The sequence below is a fragment of the Anser anser genome (assembly GCF_964211835.1).
Source record: "Anser anser genome assembly, chromosome: 4".
Taxonomy (NCBI): domain Eukaryota; kingdom Metazoa; phylum Chordata; class Aves; order Anseriformes; family Anatidae; genus Anser; species Anser anser.
Genome location: NC_139724.1, coordinates 47,170,208 through 47,189,091, shown reverse-complemented (window position 1 = coordinate 47,189,091; position 18,884 = coordinate 47,170,208). Strand labels below are relative to the sequence as shown.

General features: G+C 39.8%; 2 protein-coding genes across 15 annotated transcripts in view; one reads left to right on the top strand and one right to left on the bottom strand.

Moving 5' to 3' along the window:
• Positions 1 to 13,067, top strand: part of ABCG2 (ATP binding cassette subfamily G member 2 (JR blood group)) — a 38,968-nt gene extending 25,901 nt beyond the window's left edge. Inside the window, exons 12-19 of the mRNA XM_083835080.1 lie at positions 196 to 446; positions 1,880 to 1,962; positions 2,712 to 2,801; positions 3,422 to 3,546; positions 4,677 to 4,831; positions 5,418 to 5,507; positions 6,229 to 6,326; positions 6,782 to 13,067. Coding sequence (XP_083691206.1) covers positions 196 to 446; positions 1,880 to 1,962; positions 2,712 to 2,801; positions 3,422 to 3,546; positions 4,677 to 4,831; positions 5,418 to 5,507; positions 6,229 to 6,326; positions 6,782 to 6,932 — 1,043 coding nt within the window. The 3' untranslated portion in view covers positions 6,933 to 13,067. The remainder of the gene's footprint in view (positions 1 to 195; positions 447 to 1,879; positions 1,963 to 2,711; positions 2,802 to 3,421; positions 3,547 to 4,676; positions 4,832 to 5,417; positions 5,508 to 6,228; positions 6,327 to 6,781) is intronic.
• The window catches only part of PKD2 (polycystin 2, transient receptor potential cation channel), a 28,968-nt gene continuing 18,146 nt past the window's right edge, over positions 8,063 to 18,884 (bottom strand). The window contains exons 15-17 of one of the 14 annotated variants that reach the window (XR_014583987.1): positions 12,516 to 18,256; positions 11,679 to 11,776; positions 8,063 to 10,998 (exon numbers count right to left, since the gene is read on the bottom strand). Coding sequence is in view for 2 of the 14 variants with exons in the window: in XM_083835075.1 (XP_083691201.1) it covers positions 18,023 to 18,256 (234 nt within the window). In the remaining 12 variants the exon portion in view is untranslated. Of the gene's footprint in view, positions 18,257 to 18,884 lie in introns of all 14 variants that reach the window. The other 13 variants (XR_014583988.1, XR_014583993.1, XR_014583994.1 and 10 more) reach the window with 13 other exon arrangements.

Below are 18,884 nucleotides of genomic sequence, written 5' to 3'. Positions count from 1 at the left end.
TGCAGTCACGCACGCTTTTTAGCACAAGGCTGAGTGCAGCGGGTCTCTGGAGCTAAACATGCATATCAATTCTTCTCCTTCGTTAGTAATGCTCCCACCCCAACTGCAGAACTCGTTAGACCTAGCGCCTAACGAATCTTCCCATCCCTTACACTACTCTTTTTTTAAATCTTTTTTTTTTTTGAACCTTTCCAGCAGAGAGCATTGAAGAACACATTGAATACAACACAACCTTGGCTGAGAAGTTATCAGAAAAATACTGCAACTCTGCCTACTACCAAGAAACAAAAACAATACTAGAGAATATTTCTTTGGGAAATACAAAGAAAACAAAAGCATTTTTCAGACAAATTACATATACCAATTCCTTCTGTCATCAGCTGAAGTGGGTGTCCAGGCGCACGTTCAAAAACCTGGTAGGAAACCCTCAAGCTTCCATAGCTCAGGTAACGTTACTTGTATCTATCTGGTTTGCAATATATGTTGACTTTCACCCGCTCCTGTATTAGACCAGCCGTGGGGAACAGTTTTGCCTCTTGGTATTTTGACTGAAGGTAGCATCTGAAAAAAAGTGTGTGCAGGGTCTGGACACCTGGTTCACCAGAGGATGCCCTGAATGCTCCCATATGACCAACGCAATGAGTTCAGTGATGTATTTTGGGCTACATAAAACCTCAGGAGGCAGGATCTTCTCCAGCGAGGTGTTCTGCTCCCTGCTGCTGGCCAGGGACAGATGACCTCCCCGTAGTTGCACACCTCGTCTCAGGAACATGCCTCAGACTCTAGGCTGATTGTCCAGCCTTGGCACAGCAGGATTTGGCCTCAAATCTTGCCCCTCACCTCCACCCAAGGATAGTTCAATGACTACGCTTGCATAATTAATTATCTTAGCTCACTAAGTGTTGGCTCGCATGTAGAGATACTTTCCCAGTCCGTTCACAATGAGTGTGATACCTTCTGAAAAGTAAGTCATTAAAACCAGAGCCTGGCCCTTGCTACAGAACATGAGCATGTTCTACCAACTGGCCCTGTTAGCACTGCTTTTTCAGCAAAACCAAAGCCAGAAGTGTGGTCTGGTTCAAAGTCGCGTGTTGCCTTCAAACACGGAGGCTACCAGGCCTCAGGAGTCCCCCAGTGCACCAACCAAACCCTGCAGGCTCTGCGCCAGCAAAGCTCCCATGGCGATTCACAGCAGGGGAGGCAACAGAAAAATCCAGCCCAAGGCAGGGGCAGGGACTGCTGTTTTTGTTACATTCTACATAACAAGTGAACAAAGCAGCCAGCGTGGAGTGGAAATGAGCCCAGAGTCCCCAAGGTTAAAAGGCTCCGAGTACGTGTGTGTGTCTGTATGCTGATATTATGGAGATCCTTAATAATTGCTTTGTAAAAGCTTGACCTTGTGACAAGAATTAATCTCCCACCCATCTCATAATACCCCAAGGTTAACGGTCCTGACTTTTTCTCACAATCTCTTTTCTTTCCCCACCTCGTTAGAGATGGATTTTACACGCATTCCTTTACAAGTGCACGCTTCATTAAGCCTTGTTCATTAATCTCCTCCAAAGGGGTCTTGCTAGGATCCTTGCTTTCCCGTACCCTTGGCTTCGGAGCTCAATTATCCCGACACTTGTTCCTGTCAGCAAGATCTTCGGGACAGGGTACCCCAGACCAAGTGATTTGGTGTGTTAAGGCTCAGGCATCGCTGGGGCTTACAGATGACAGAAATGCCTGATACCAATGCTGTTAAGAACAAATCCCGTGAATAAGGTGTGCAACAGAGCCCCACAGCTGTACACTGGGGAGTGTGAAAATAATTGCTGAGGCTTTGAAAACAATGAGAACAATACTTTTCTTGCTCTTTTCTTTTTTTTACATTTAGGTGGTTGTTACAGTTTTCCTGGGACTGATTGTAGGTGCCATTTTCTTTGGACTTAAAAATGACACCTCTGGCCTCCAGAACAGGTTAGTCAGTTCACTCACTGGATTTCCAAAAGCTCCCTCGTTGTTCTGATAGGATACGGGACAGGATGGGATAAGCAACCACTGAGAGCATCAGGAAATCTATTGGCCTCATTAGAGCAAACGCTCCTCCTCAGTACGTAAGGTCATGCTGGTTTAGTGATGTGGAGGTGAGGGTGGTCTCCTTCGTCCCTGCCCAACAGCGATGCAGGAGCCCGGTCCTGCCCGGTGTGCTGCAGCCTGGCTGAGCCGTCCAGCTGAAGAGAACGATGTTCCTCAGCAGGATGACATTTTTCAGTGTCCGTCAGGCAGCTGAAAATGCAGAACAGCAGCAGACTGCAAGGAACTGCTTCAAAGCACTGACATATCTGCCGTCTAGTTTTAAACCACTTATAAAAGTGTGACAGCAAGGTTTCCTTGTCTTTTATCAGACATATGCTGCGCAGCCAGAGGATTTTTAAACTCTCAGGAAATTAAACTTAAAAAAAAAATGGGAAATTCAGTTCATTTTCAAGCTTTTGACCATATCAGAGAACAGACTGTCCTTGCCCTCGTGTAGCAAAATGCTGTGCGCACCATGTCAGCTTTGCTGTGGCCCCAAATTTGCAGCCACGCGTTTTCCTGGGGAACCCTGTACAGGAGGTCAAACATTGCCACACTCCAGGCACTATGCGTGGGCCTGCACATGCCGCAGTGGAAAAACCACATTTGTATAACATTTTTAATGCTGCCTACCGTTTTGCTGTTTGTAGAGTTGGTGCCATGTTCTTTCTGACCACCAACCAGTGCTTCAGCAGTATTTCAGCTATTGAACTCTTTGTTGTGGAAAAGAAGATATTTATGTAAGTAAACCCTATTAAAACATGAACATGGTCTATTGTTAGAGAGGTCATCTGTTTGCTTATCCTCCTGGACATTTAAGTATGCCTTGTGTAGGGTTTTCAAATTACTTCCCTGTCAGTGCTCCATGCGTACTCTTAGCCTGTTTGTTAGTGAACTGTCTGCAAATCCCCCAAACCATATCTATGATTGCACATGCCTCAGAGTTTTAAATTAATATTTATAGGAAAAAAATCAGTGAACACCCTATTTAGGTATTGATCAGTAAGATTGTGACTCGCTAGTGACAACATTAAATAGTGCCTCACTGGACTCTTTAAGGCTGTACAGATTGCACTACCGAGAAAAGGAAAGTTAATTAAGCATTACTCTCTCTGTTTTGCCAATACAGACCTCTACTAAAAAACATGTGCACAAGTATTCATATTGATTTGCATATGAAAACAGCACCATTACTGTAGTGAATGGCTTACTGGACGTTAACATTACAGTCTATCCATGAAAGAACTTTTTTTTTTCCCCTTTTTCCAGTTCACGCCAGACTTCATTTGTCTCCAAGTTAAAACAAATGTACTTTAGTGATCAGATTTTGTGACATGCTGTACATATTTCTGTGTTCCAGACATGAGTATATCAGCGGATACTACGGAACAGCTGCATATTTCATCTCAAAGCTAATGGCTGATTTGATACCCATGAGGACTTTACCGAGCATCATCTTCACCTGCATAACATACTTCATGTTAGGCAAGTATTGCCTTTCACAGTTCTGTTACACCCCACCCCCCCCCAATAAATTAACAAGACTCTCACTTGTATATATGTATATGTATATACGTAGATTTATATATGCTAGAGCGCTACATTGGCATGGCACCAGTTATTGTGCTTGCCTGCAGCATACCATGCTTTTACAGACACACTTCTTAATATCTGAGCATTTTGATCAGAACACGTAGTGTGTTTCTTCTCCACTGCCCTTAGAAAGAGGAGAGTCACAGTCATTACCATATGTGTTTGATTTCTTCCTTTTCATTTGTAGCTGTTTTAACTTTCAGTGACTCTTACAAGATACTTTTTTAATGCTTGCAGTAATACCTATCAAAGGAAAAGGTTTTTTTATAAGAACATCGTGTAGTGTGAGTTACTATCAACTTACTCTTTTTGGTGAAAAGTCTTCTGGTTAATGAGCAGAAACTTGAAAATTGCTGGCACCAACTTTTACAACACTGCAACACCTTCAAATGCCATGCTCAAACATGTCCCAGGCAGACTGTTTTCCTAGCATAAGGCTTTTGGGATGTCCCAAAAGCTTGAAAGTACAAACCAAATTACAAAATCATCACAGTACACTTTGATCAGAGTTTTTCCCCCACGGAATAGAAAAGAAGGCAGCATCAGCTGTCATTAGACTCAGTCATCTCTCATTAGACTGTGAAACTGGGTCACGAGAGACCTTGCTACCAAAGCCACAGCTACCAAATACCACTGGCAATTAGGGGAGCTCTCCGCTGTAAAAAGTGAAATACTCCATAATTGTCACTTATGGAGGCTCACCAGGAATTGTTGTTTTCATAGACAGCATAGAAGCCTTCCTTCTCCTTGGCCTATGTGGAGTACCCACTCTTAACTTCTACCACATCTTGTGCGAACTTTCTCCAATGTTACTGCAGTTACAGGCATATCCCTTATTCATCCTGCCCTCTGCTAACAGGGCATGCACATTTTGGATGTCACAGTCCAGCTGCAGTCTTGGGTCTCAACTGCACAACCTATGCTGCCAGACAAGACAGTCTGTAGGCAGCACAGCACTGTAGAGCTTGTGGTATCGCTTTTGGCAGGATCATACTGAAAACTTTCTTGTTCTGCTCTTTAAGGTTTGAAACCGACAACAGAAGCCTTCTTTATAATGCTGTTTACCCTTATGATGGTGTCCTACACAGCCACTTCCATGGCTCTAGCCATCGCAACAGGACAGAACGTGGTCGCTGTAGCCAACCTATTTATGACTATCACATTTGTTTTTATGATTGTGAGTAGCATTATTTACTTCACTAGAGAGAAATCCAAACTGCACAGAGTTCAGCCAAATTCTGCAAAAAGACCACGGGGTTGAGTTTGGATTTGTGCTTTCCAAAACAACCTGGGGCTGGGTGCAAGGCGGGGAGAGTTTCCCTGCGGTATTGTCAGCAGCTCCGGCAGGCAGAGTACTGCCAGCAATGTGGAGAAGTGCTCGGAGCGATGGTCCATGGACACGACTAGAACCCCTCGCTCTCTGAGACCATGACTGTACTTGCCCCTGCGCCTGTGGCACCAGCCACCAGGCAGATTGGAACTACAACAGCCGAACCAACAACCAAACCTGCCAGAAGCGGGCTGCCTCAAGCAGAGTGTATGCAGCCGAGGAGAAGGACCTCATGGGGCCACGGCTTCAAGCTCGGCAGCAGAAATGCTTCCTTCCCCACCCCACTGCAAGAGCTCCTTCCTTTAGAAATGCCTGCCAACTTGGTTTTAATCTGAGGAAGAGGAGTCAAGAGCTAGAAAATACCATGTTAGCAGCAACTTTTTTTTTTTTAATCTTTTTTTTTTTTTTTTTACTTTATTTTCATTTACTCTAGATTTTCTCTGGGTTGCTGGTAAATCTCACGAGCATCATGTCCTGGCTTTCCTGGCTCAAGTACTTTAGCATCCCTCGATATGGAATGACAGTAAGTGCTGTAGTTTCCTGTGTACTGACATGAAGATGATTTGCTTAAAAGGAAGCCCTTTACTAATGATAGAAGAAATTCCAAATTTAATGCATTAGTGAGCAAAAGATGAGCTAGTTAAATACAGCGATCTTCAGACTTAGTGTGGTATCTTGAAAGAAGGGCTTCTCATCAAGTAGCACCCATGGCTGTTTAGAAGAGCTGATTTCTATAAGAAGGAAGGACCTCAAATGAGAGAGAGAGAGAGAGAGAGACAAAGCTAAGCAATTATATGCACTGGAACATAATGGGACGAAAATGATACAGCGTAAAGAACAGTGTTATCCCTCAAGAAATATTTTTTCTCTTTGCCATCAACCAAACCCACACCAAGCTGACAACTTTTCTCCTATTTTTTGATAATTTAAGGCACGGTCGTGTTTCACTGAGAAATCGGGACTGTGATATTCCTGTGCAAAAGCACTCTAACCCATGGGTGGTGTTACAGCTTACAGACACTCGAGCATTGTGCTGTGTGGACTGCATGAATTTCTCTCTTGACAGAAAAGGCACTGTGCTGCTCTTGGTTAAAAAAAAAAAAAAAGTATATTTGGCCAACATTATAAATAATTATACCATCACACTTTTATAATATATAGCAATTGAATTATGTCTCAACTTGCTAACTTATCATTCCTTTACCTGCTAATTTCTGTTGTCATTGTTTCTTTTACTTTAAAAGGCATTACAAATTAATGAACTGTCTGGTCTGAACTTTTGCACCATCAGTAACAACACAGGGTTACCTGGCAAGAATAACTTTCAACAGCTAATCCCTATGTAAGTATTTGGGTACATTAAAATGAATCCCACCATGAGTCTTAGTCTGTTCATGGACGTTTATCAATGACCAGCAGAATTCACAGGAGCTTTTATATGGAAGATGGACTCTTACTGGGTTTTTGCATAGGTCTGCAGAGAACAGTCTATGCTTTGTCACACTTCATTAACATTAGACATACCTGGCATTATGCTCTTCTCTTTTTTTAATACTATATTTACTGAAATGCATATGCACATTACGATCATGCAGCCTAACAAAATCAGTTTCAGCCTCCTGCAAGAAACTGACTGTAGCTACCTGAAAAATAAAATTATAAATAGAAAATAAAACTGTAACATTTAACAGAGGTTTGCCCAGCCTCCTATTGACACAAAATCAGAGGACAACTTCTAGGGATCTTCCTAGATACTTAAAACAGACAAAGTTTGTAAATGTTTGTATTTATCTGTAGGTGGTGTACTGGAGACCAGTATCTTCAAAATCAAGGCATTGACGTGAGTACCTGGGGCCTCTGGCAGAATCATGTGGCTCTTGCCTGCATGACAGTAATATTCCTTGCAATTTCATACCTGAAACTCCACTTCATGAAGAAGTTTTCTTAAACCAAGAAATAAAAATTCAACTGGCTCTGTTCAGCAGCCTGATAAACTGACCATGCAACTGACTTGATTATTTTTATGATACCTCCTTTGTACTTTCCTGATCGCAAAGCTCTCTGATGTAATGCTTATCTTTGTGTAACATTAAAGACACAGTCTGAAACATCTGGCACGCTTCAGTTCTGTTTATTGCCGTAACAAGCATACAAGTCCTCATTTCCTCAGCAAACCACCCAGCACGTTCCTGTTCGAAATTTAACACATGGAACTACCATTTAGTGGCTTAACCCGACAAAACAAACGGCCCTGTACTCTCACCAGCGGGCACGGAGGGCAGCCCTAGCACAGCCCGCCTGAGGCAGGGCCATGCGGCTCCCCTCTTTCTTCTGAGGAGATTTCTCGGCGGCACCGTCCCCAGCACCCGGCGCCGCCGCTCCCCGCCTCCCTCCCCGCCACACGCCGACCTACCGGCCGCTCCGCCACCCCTTCTCCTCCTTCCCCCTCTCCTCCGGCCGCCACCGCCGCTGCCCAAGGGCCGGGGGTGGGGGGCGGTCGCTGGGCTGAGGTGAAGGGGCCGGGAGAGCCCGCCGCGGGCTGCCCGCGGCCGCCGCTTTTCAACCCGGCCCCCGGGGCGAGGGGAGCTACGAGACCAGTGCCTGAGCACATCACCAAAAAATACTAGAGGGACTGCCTCCACATCGTACTTACAGCCATTAATTTTGGCCTTGAAAGAAGTACTCGACTGACTGTCCTCCCTTTTACACAGCCTGCGCCTAAACCAAGTCACTTTAGTTCTAGTCACCTAGTCACTTTACACAGCACACTTAATTTAAATATCTGGAAGTGCTTCTGTTTCAGAAAGTGCCTGAAGGCCCAGTCCTAAAACCAGTATCTTTTTTTTAAACAGCAGGATTTAGTATGGTTTCTTTGCCATTGCTATAAAGGCAAAGATTACTTGAATTAGCAGCTGAAAAACATTCTTTAGAAGTGTCTTTCATAGCAGACAAAAGATGGAAATGATTTTATTTACAACTTCACCCACACTTTATCATTCATACATTTACAATTCTGAAGAAGTTTCAAAACTCCTAATGTAAGGCCAACATAGAAAGTTTTAAAAAACAAATAATTGGTCACGCTTAGTCAAAAATTTATTGCCAGTCCTCAAAAAGTATACATATGCAATCTTATACAGGAAGGTGTTAAATGTGACCTCGATTTTACAGAAAAAAAAAATACAAAGAACACATGCAATAAAATAATACACACAAAAGAGATCCTTGACATTGCCAAGAGCCCTGAAAAACTGAGGAAAGCTAAGTACTTGGAAGATCATTAATATATCTCTATTTATTTACTTGAACATACTCAGTTTTCCCAAAATAGGTTATGATCCTGTTAGTTTTAAAAGTAGCCTGCCAGTTTTGCATTCCAACATATGCTGCCATCCATTCATATTTTGATAAAATAACATTAGTTTTTCAAAATATAAACTTCTTGTTATCATGAAATGATCTCCTTATTTAAAGAACTATGCAAACATTCTTTATTTTTACACTGTTATGGGTGAACCAGAAGTCCGCCTTCAAGCATTTCCATGTACGTAAAACTAACAACTAGAACCAAATATGAATGAAGTAATAGTTTTGTATTAGTCAGGTCTCCTATTAGTTGATTTTACCACATATCTATTTTGATTTTATCACATATCTAAACATACAGACTTCCAAATTAACAAAATAAATATACAAATAGAGTATTTCTGGTTTTGTTTTATAGTGAGACTATGAGGCCCAGCCTTGACACAATCTTACAACCCAGTAGCATGACAAATATTTCTGTGTTTAAGCAAAAGATTTATTCTACATAATCTGTATTTGCCATAGAGACATCTCAGCAAGCAGCATATGGCTCTGATTTTGCTATGCATAAAAAGATGAAGTAACCAAACCTAAGTTGCTCCTGTTCAAGTCCTGAATTTGGGATGTGTACATTCCATCTTCATGGCACTTTGCTCAGTATAGGCGCTTGCTACTCAGTGACATTTTCTGCAGAGCATAAATATTACTTGCAGTATAAGTTTGAGTCTTTTGCTGTATGGGAGAAAGAAGAGATCAGCAAAACAAACCTCAGGTTTCTCAGCATGGCAGTTCCAGCTGTATTTTGTGGCTGAACAGGGTTTGAGTTCGGACAGATTTCCGCCTTATACACAGCAGCAGGGTGAAGGTGTTACGGATTCGATGTTAACTCGATCAGGAAGCCAGCTTACTTTGCTTTTATCTCATTTCATTTACTTCTATAGATTCTTTTTAGAATTGAATTTATTAAGTAATGCCTCTCTATACTACTTTCCATATATTGATAGACATACACAAATACATATAAAATATTTTACTTACACTGACATATTGATCATTTATATAAATCGAATTGTGGTTTTCTTCTTCTTTTAGGAGTCAGGTCCCATATGCTCTTCCATAATTCTGTAGAAAGGACTGCATTTAAGCCAAAACAACACATCATTTAAGACAGCCTCACTGGGATAGATATATCTCCGAGTTGTTGCTTATTTGCTTTTTCTTCAAAGTGTGCCTTTTGTTTTTGAGGTCTGGCAGAAGAGTCGTGGTATTACTTTGTTCTGGGAGATGTGACCATACCCAGCTTTCTCTCTGCTTTGGTTTTAAGATTTAGCCAATGTCTACTTTTGTGTGCTTTCTGCAAAAATTCATACATAATTATTTACAAGATATAATTATGTGAACAAAGAGATCACAAATATTTTTTTGGAAAGGAAAGTAACTGAAGCTAGGCAGTATTTTCTGTAAGTCTTCTTTGGGACAATATTTGTAATTTTTTTTAAGTAATCAAAGCGATAACGGGATCAGGTTAAGTTTAGTTACTTGCCAGTAAAATAATTTATTATTAAGAAATAGCATATGAGCACTAAGTCCTATCTTCCTCTTTTGCTCAGATTTTACTTAAGTGAGTTCCCTTCAATATCAGTGGCAATATATTTCATAAAAGCTATTTAAATATGGAAAAGGATGTCAGGATTCAGCCTGACATGGCAGAATTTCTCATACAAGGAATTTGTGGAAGGAAAAATGGAGAGGTTGAATGTCGTTCCTGTTTTTGTTCACATTCAGGATGCCATGGCAAGGGAAAACAATATTTTTTTTCCATTCATCAGCCTCAGTAGTCCATATTCAAAGCATTTGATAGCTTCACAGTAAGCCTGCTGTACCATGGCCCTGCTCGTAACATTTTACAGTAACTTCAGATAGATTGGTGAGCTTTCACCAACTGGGGGCTCTAATCACGAGGACAGACTTAAACCTTTCACCTTGCACTATATGGATTGTGTTTGTAAAGAGAAACAACATTAATTAGAGTCCCTTTGGTTATGAAAGAAAGATGTAAATATAACTTACCTCGGCTCTCTTCTGGTGAGGGTCTGAGATGATAGATTGCTGAGTAAAATGCCAAGACAACAGGTTCCCATACAGCTTATAAAGAGACTCTGTTTTCATTAAAGTACGACACTTCTCTGGTTTTAAATGACACTGTACTTACTGTCAATTTAATTCACATACCCTAGCTCTATTATGAAATGGTGTGCAGCAAACCATTTACCTGAATATTTTGGAACTCAGTCATCAATTCCTGGGGTAGGAAAGCTCTGGTGACCAGTGCTTTGCAGTCGGAATGTCCTGCCTCCATCTTCAACATTTAGTAGGACCCTAGGAGGAATTCATGGACAAAGCACCTAAGTGAGTCACAACTATTTGGAAAAGATAAACATGACATGCTCTCTATCAAGTGGTACATTCCAAAGCTTTCAGAGCTCCAGAAACAAGTATCAGCAATCTGAAATGCACCAGAAATTAATCATGAGCCTTTCTCAGGCCAAGTTGTAGGGGTAGAGGGAGTATTTTTCCTATTTACCATACAAACTGCCTGGAAACTGTCCTTTATCTGGTAGTACTTTGTAGATGTTTGTTAAGAATATGCCTCCCACGAACACCACAGATGGACATGGTACTCGCACGATGCAGGTAATTGTTGTAAACTGCACAAAATGGAAAGGACTACAAATTTCTAACTATCCACACGAACAGACTAAGATGCTTTAAGCCACCAGATCTAATCAATACTCCAGAGGGAACCAGGGATCTAGCAGTACTCCGTTACAGTTATGGACATGTCCTACATTACCTTAAAATACCAAAGAAGTTTTCCACAGCACCCACCACACCGCATCCACCACTGTAGCGATGGTTCATTTTCTGATTCAAGTGCCTATTTTAATGTGAGTTTCTGGAAATACAGGGAGGGTCCTCTCTATTCTTATCTGAGCTCGGTAGCTGAACTTTCATCTTTCCAACTTTGCATCTTTCTGACTGATGGAATGAAGTAAAGCACTGAAAGCATTTATGAAGTGTAGACCCAATTATGACCTCAAGACTTTGGCCCTTTGCCATTTCTGCTAACACTGGGGCTTTTTTATTAGTTATCTGTAGTACCTATGTGACTACTTTTTACAGATGTTTGTCATAGTGTTAATCTTAGAGTATTCTGTACCCTTTAACTAAATCTTCCATTACTCATTTTTTAATGCCCAGTACTGTTTCAGTTCTTTGCAGGTTACAAATGTGAGCCCAACAATGGTTCTGATTTTTTTTCCTGAATGTTACTTATCAAGAATCAATTGCTGTGGCACTGAACAAAATGTACATGTGACATTCTTACCAGTATAAAAGGATGGTTCCTTTTTCTCAGAAAACTGTTTCACAGATTGAGAATAAGCAATATTAATATTTTATTTGCAAGATGGTAATCTATTTCCCCTAGTAAAAAGAAAACCATTATTAAGTTAAAAAAAAAAAATCTGAGACTGGATTAATCTTTATGCAAGTTTAGGGGATACTTCTAAAAATCAGTACAAGGTTTACATAGACATTGGTAAAGATGGTTTTATATAAATTGTCAGACTAGGCAGACATAAGGAAATGAGGCCTGTTACGGCATTCTTTTTGAAGATTTCTATTCTCCTTCCTGTTTGCAAGGATTTAAAAGCCTTCCAGCATGTCACCATTTGGTATCTTTCTTGGGTAAAAATTTTAAAAGAAATTGCATTTGAGATTTGAATATTTTTTTAGCTTTTGTGCTTGCATTCTCCTCAAAAAAAAATCACCTTGTCATTACATTATTCCATTGAAATACTGAAAAATAGTATATTAAAACTTGGTGAAAAATCCAAAGTGTGTTTAGTCATTAAAGCACTTGAACTGAAGCAGGGATTCCAGCTTGTTTCATGACTTGCATCCATAAATACTTGTGTATACAATTAAGGCTTTACTACTTGGATCAGAGCTTCTAAGACAGTAACATAATAATATATGTTAGCCTCTTAAGAAACCCAAGGGAACTTCTTCGCATACTGAGGATATAGCAAGTCCTATGATTTGTTTTTGAAAGCTCAGTAACACACTTTCTATAAACTATATCCAACATCACTAGGCACGATAGCTAAGAGAAATAGGTGCTGTACATACAGTGTTAAATACAAACATTTCATTTCTTTACCTGTGCAACTTCCTTGATAGCTGTAGTATTACCAACTTGTGAGGCATACTGAGAAGATAACATGGTTTTAAAAATGCCTTCTTCCTGCCTCATTCAGGTCTCTGTCTCATGGAATTACCCCAACATAAATTTCTCTTTTGATTCCTTGCTTTGAGGAGAAAGCTGCAGAGAGGTGAACAAAGAAAGCTAACAGAGCTTTCATTAGTACCATTTTCCATTTACGTTTTTTCCTTAACAATAAAATTAGTCAGCAAGGGTCTTGCTGAACTGATCAGTAATTATTATATCGCTTTGATCATTTACTGATGGGGAAAAAACAAAGCCTTCAGAGTACCAAAGCTGCCAGTCAGTGTTTCTTACCTGCAGTTTACTTACATATTTTTCCTTTTTAAGTAGAAGATAACACTGAGGAGATCAATGGCAATGAGTTCTTGCAAAGCAATCAGCAGAAGAGTACTACAGGTCCTTGTACAACACAGAAACATAAGGAAAATTAGAGAAGCTTTTTCTGGAAGAGAAAAAAATTCCATCAGCCCAAAAAAAAAAACACAACGCACCAAAAAAACTCTGGAGATAAAAAAATATGTAGTCACTATCACATGTACCTTGAAGAGCAATGGAAGGGGAAAATAAAAGTCAAGAAGAATTAAAAAAAAAAAAAAGAAAAGAGAAAGTAATTACTAGCATTAGGGCAATGAGCCCAGAGTCCCCAAGGTTAAAAGGCTCCGAGTACGTGTGTGTGTCTGTATGCTGATATTATGGAGATCCTTAATAATTGCTTTGTAAAAGCTTGACCTTGTGACAAGAATTAGACTCTCACCCATCTCGTAATACCCCAAGGTTAACGGTCCTGACTTTTTCTCACAATCTCTTTTCTTTCCCCACCTCGTTAGGGATGGATTTTACACGCATTCCTTTACAAGTACACGCTTCACTGAGCCTTGTTCATTAATCTCCTCCAAAGGGGTCTTGCTAGGATCGTTGCTTTCCCGTACCCTTGGCTTCAGAGCTCAATTATCCCTGACACTTGTTCCTGTCAGCAAGATCTTGGGGACAGGGTACCCCAGACCAAGTGATTTAGTGTGTTAAGGCTCAGGCATCGCTGGGGCTTACAGATGACAGAACTGCCTGATACCATTGTTTTTGCTGAGATTTGTCATACATACTTAACTGCGATGTAAAAATGTAATCATTCTGATTATGTCGCTAACTTGATTGAAAATGTGTTTTTGTGTATAAAAATTCCTGTTGTAGTTTCCTGACATTGAAGAGTAAGTGATTTAATCTGGATTCTAGGAAACTTTAAAAGACTTACTTGTGCAAGGTTTTATTAATTTTAATCAGAATACATTATCAAGCTTTGCTGAGGATTTGCTGTATTGTAGTCCATGGAATTTCAGGCTGAGTTTTCAAAATTTTAGTTCTTACAACTTTGGGAATACAGTTAAGTATTACCAATACAGAAAACAAACTGCCTAATAATTCTTGTCGTGTACCACTATTATTAATTTTTGTTATAAAGTTAAGAACGTTACTGATTTGAAAGTATTTTGCCCTAATTCCAGACTAACAGCCTTCATTGACTATGCAAGTGGTTTGAGTCCAAAAAACTGCTGGAAGAGAGAATTGCCTTACAAATACAAAAATTACACTGCTATGCTACAATTTCACCTCCTAGTTTAAAAAAAATCCAGAGCTTCATAAATCCATTTCTGTTGTTTGCTCATATATATATGTATTTGTCTTTTGGTGTGGTTACTACAGCTTTTGACAAAATCTTAATTTTAGTTAAATACATATTTATTACTTTGTTATTTACTTTTCTAGGGATAATTGTTGTAGCCATTTTTAACGTCTGGTTTACAAATTTTCTATGTGTTGCTGATAAATATCTTAAGTATTGGAATTTTTCTTTCCTGGATAAAATATTTCAGTATTCCTCACTATAGCCCAACAGTTCTAGGTTTTCTGCACATTTTATTAAAATAGTCTTCTAAGAGGGACCCTCATTGAATTCTGGGGGGGGAAGAAAGCAATGATTTACTGACACTAAATGCTAAATGCTAATTGTTGTAAACATCAACTTGTCTCTTGAAGGTTTGGTCAAGTGCAATCACTGTCTTAGCATTTATCTGTGTATTTTCACAAAAATGGTATAGCACAGCACGAGAGAGCACAATCTCAAAATGTAAATAGCAGCAGTGCCAACAAAGACTTGAGTTAGAGCTATGTATCTTCCACGCTACACATTTTTATTTTCTCAATAATCTACTGTGTATTTGTGTGAATATCATTCTAACAAATGCAAATAACTTCTTTCATCCTAAATATTTCACATTTTTTAATTTAAAAAAAAAAAGTTCTCCTTCTGTCAGAACTTACATTCATCTCACTGCTAGCTATCAAAAAAGGCAAATGTCTTCTAAGCATAAAGTAAGTGATTTCTCTCCACATCTCATTCTCCCTCCTTCTGCTTGTGGGGAATGAATTCAGAAGAATTATGTGGCTCTTACTCCAAACATGCATCTCAAGCTGCGCTTCCTGAAGAAATTTTCCAAAGTCAGCAATACTACAGCATACACACAGCACTCACTAAGAAAGCTTCCCTCTTACCATGCTCTGTGACTTTTATAGTACACTGACTAGAGGATTAATACTTAAACTCAGTATGTATGAATTTCATTAAAGATTGTGATGATTTCATATTAAGCACTCAATTCTCATTAATATGGTTTACTTTTTTGCTGGTGAGACAGTTGCCTACTCTTTGCTGCCCGGGCAGAACTATGGAGCTTGTATGTGAGCCTGGGATTTCCAAGGTGCATGCAACCCTCCAGATGTAGGATCATCTGAAACAAAGGGAAAAATTAAGGGGAGAAGAAAAAAAGAGTAATGGAGTCAGCTTAAACAGCAACTGTGAAGTACTAAAGGGACAGAGTTATTCGCAGTCAGAGCTGCTACCTGAAATAGCAGAAGATAGATTTATGCAGATATAAAGTGAAGCATTAAGGAAAGCATTGTTTGGGCAATGAAGCAGTTGGATCAACCCAGTCCTCTCTGCTCATTTACAGCCTGTACTTCCTTTTAACATTATTATTTCTTTTGAGAGTAAGGTATGATAAGATGCAAGTAATATTCACATACAAAAATAGCATTCTTAATGTTCCGTTACAAATAATCCACATGTATGGCACAATATTGGCTTTACAGATTATATAAGAAGTTTATTAGGAAGTAAAGTGCTCAGTTTTACAGATCAATACATTCTTGATCATTGTAGAAGGCTTGCATAACTAATAGCTTCCTAATAAGACCAAACACTGTACATTTATTTCCTATGCAAACCTTACCTTATTACTAAGTGACAAATGATATTAGAATCTAAAATTTAAAAATGAAATAATAAAAATGTTCAAAACATTTGTCAAGTGCCCATGCACTTACTGCAAGGCCTATTGTCAACACACACGGGTACCCCATGAAAACTTAATGCACTTCAAGATGAAGTTTGTTATTAAGTAACGACACGTTACAGAAATATACCTCAACAAATACAGCTATGAATGCACATATTTTCATTTTCATAATAAACATATACTACAAATAAAAAGGAGCTGCATGATTGAATGTACATTTTCAAATACACGTTTTTTTTTTTCACAGGCCAGCTATTTCAAACCATACTGCCAGGTCTCTCTTGTCAGAGAGCATCAATTTTTTCCTAGTGCAGGACAAAAAAAAACAACACAGAAACAAAAAGCCCTTCACAAGACTCACAATCTGTTTTCTCACTTTGCTCCATTCTTGAGCCACAGCTACCAAGAAATTCCAGTCTCCGCACTGAACTTCCTCCTGCTCCACCTTTTATTAAGTAAGTTTCTGTGCATAGGGTTTCTCGTAAACTTAAAAACAGGAAAAGGCATAAAGTCTTATTTAGTTTTTGCACATTCTCTGATTAAAGGGAATGCATTCTGGGTATGTCCAGGCAATGTAGTGATAAGAGCATATGCAAAATGTAGCTTTGCCCACATAGCACCACTGCAAGAAGTAGTACTAGCCTCTAGCAACAACTTTAGTTTGAAACAAAAATACACCAATATAACATAAATATGCTATTTTTACTTCATTAAGTAGGCATTTTTCCTCTATATCTCCTACTAATAGCTAAGATGTATTTGATTATGTAGCTTTCTGTTTTCCTTTAAGCCAACTGTATGAATTTAAATACAAGACAACTGCCATCTTCAGGATAAAAACACAACTGACAGCCTCTCTCCTAAACCAACAAGCCATAGACTGAAACAATCTGCTAGGCAAAACCACACACACTGTGCTTCAGTGCCTTCTAGAGGAAAACAACATAATTTGTGGTGTACCTCCTTTCAAAAATAAAGCATCTGTGACATGGAAAGCACAGAAAATTAAATACTAAAAATCAGTGGTTACACTAAAAACACCTTTCCAAAGGAATCACGTTGAATCCCTGGAGAAGAGAGTACGTAAAAGCATATCTAATAATTTTACAAGCAGATCTGTTAAATGTAAATACAGGCTAAATAGATGAGGTGCGCTTCGCTGAGCACTTGATTGGGTTTTCCCTACCATTGGGCGCCCTGCCCATCCAAGGAAGAGTTGGCATTTTTCAATCGTGTGTGATTTTAAATAATGTGTTTTCTGCCAAGTTACTGTGTTTACCTAAAGAAGCGAGGAATATTTATCCCAATAACACTTAGATCTTCAAAACATGGCACTAAAAATGGGCACTGTACAACAGAGCTGAAGACGATTACATTAACTGGGTGTAAGAAGGCAATTCTCAAATATTACTTTTTAAATGCTAATGAAATGGAAGGAGGCATAGCATATATGGTTTCTATTACAGAATGATCTGATTAACAGGTGTACAAACTCAGTGCACTTTCTTCTGTTTAAAGACATGTAGTATTTCTCAATAATAGGAAAAAACGGCCATTTTAAAGTAAAATGTTAGTACACCAAGAACAACTCCAGAAAAATATACAAAAACGCAGAGTTAAAATAAAAAGATGTTGATCTGTCTCTTTGAAAAGGGTTAGTTAAAATGAATGAGACAATAAACTAGTGCCGTTTTCTTTAAAAAATGTTTTTCAAAACTTTTAAAAATTCTGTTTTTCCAATAGAAAGCAGAAAACCCACAGCTCTTCATTTGAATGGTTTAGCTAGAGCACATTTTGTCTAAAGCTTGCTGTCCTCGTGAAGCTGTTCCCCATAATACATATATCAGAATTCTGTCCAGGTAGATTTCCTCTTGCATTTTCACTTCCAAGGCTAGCAGGCTGGCTGTTGGTGACTTAAGCCTGACGTGTGGCTTATGTAGGTCTGAATATGCCTTATGAAGAGAGTGTTTCTTCTTACACACCACTGGACCTTTCCTTCAGTGGTCTGATCAGAATGATCACCTTAAGCTGGGAAACAGTGGAGTCAGGTGTTTGCTGGCTTAATACTGGCCCCAAACTACCAAGCCGATCCTACACATGGATGTTACTCCCCCCATTCCCTCCTCCCCCATCAATACCATCCGACTGCGAGGAAGATGGCCGCGAGTTCCTCGAACGAGGCTGGCCGTTCAGTCCAAGCGGTGTTCCCAAACGATGGCTCATTTGGGATGCCGTATCATCTGATTCCCACCGCTCCAACTCCTCTCGCACAAGCCGCTCCATTTGTTCCCTGTGGATTTCATTGTCACGACCCAGTCTTTCATCCTAAACAGATACAAGATGCAAGATGTAAGTACAGTTTCCAAACTGCAGCCTCACCAAAATCCTATGCGATACAGGAAATCCCTGTAGCACTCAAGTGTTTCAAGAGGCTAGAGGCAAATCACAGCTAGTGCAGTAAATGGCTTTCTTTCCACTAACGCAACTCCCGGGTTGTTTCCTTCACTTATGAAAGCGTAATTTGTATTACACTTTTTAATATTTAAGTCTGCCTCCAGAAATGTAAAATATACTGAGGAAAGAATGCCCCCAAGGAAGCTCCAGATCAAGAATCAAGCAGATTTTTTGGGTGCAACAACAATAAAAGCCAGGGACACTATATTCATGACAGGGCAGCTGCGAGTCTGACCCACATAACCCACCAAGACAGAACATCTCACCCACCCCTTAGCAGCCCTTTTCTGACTGTTCTTGACCCATCAGGGAGCTGACAGGTTTTAGTGTCTGCAGAAATAATGCACTTATCCTGCTGGCTGCTTCCACGTGGCCCTTTGAAAACGGAAGGTAGGAAGGGAGGCAACAGGAGCTAGATAACCACACACACTCCCAGAAAAAATCAGGAGGAGAAGAGCAGGCTGCACAGCCTGCTGGGCTGGATCACCTTGACTCTGCC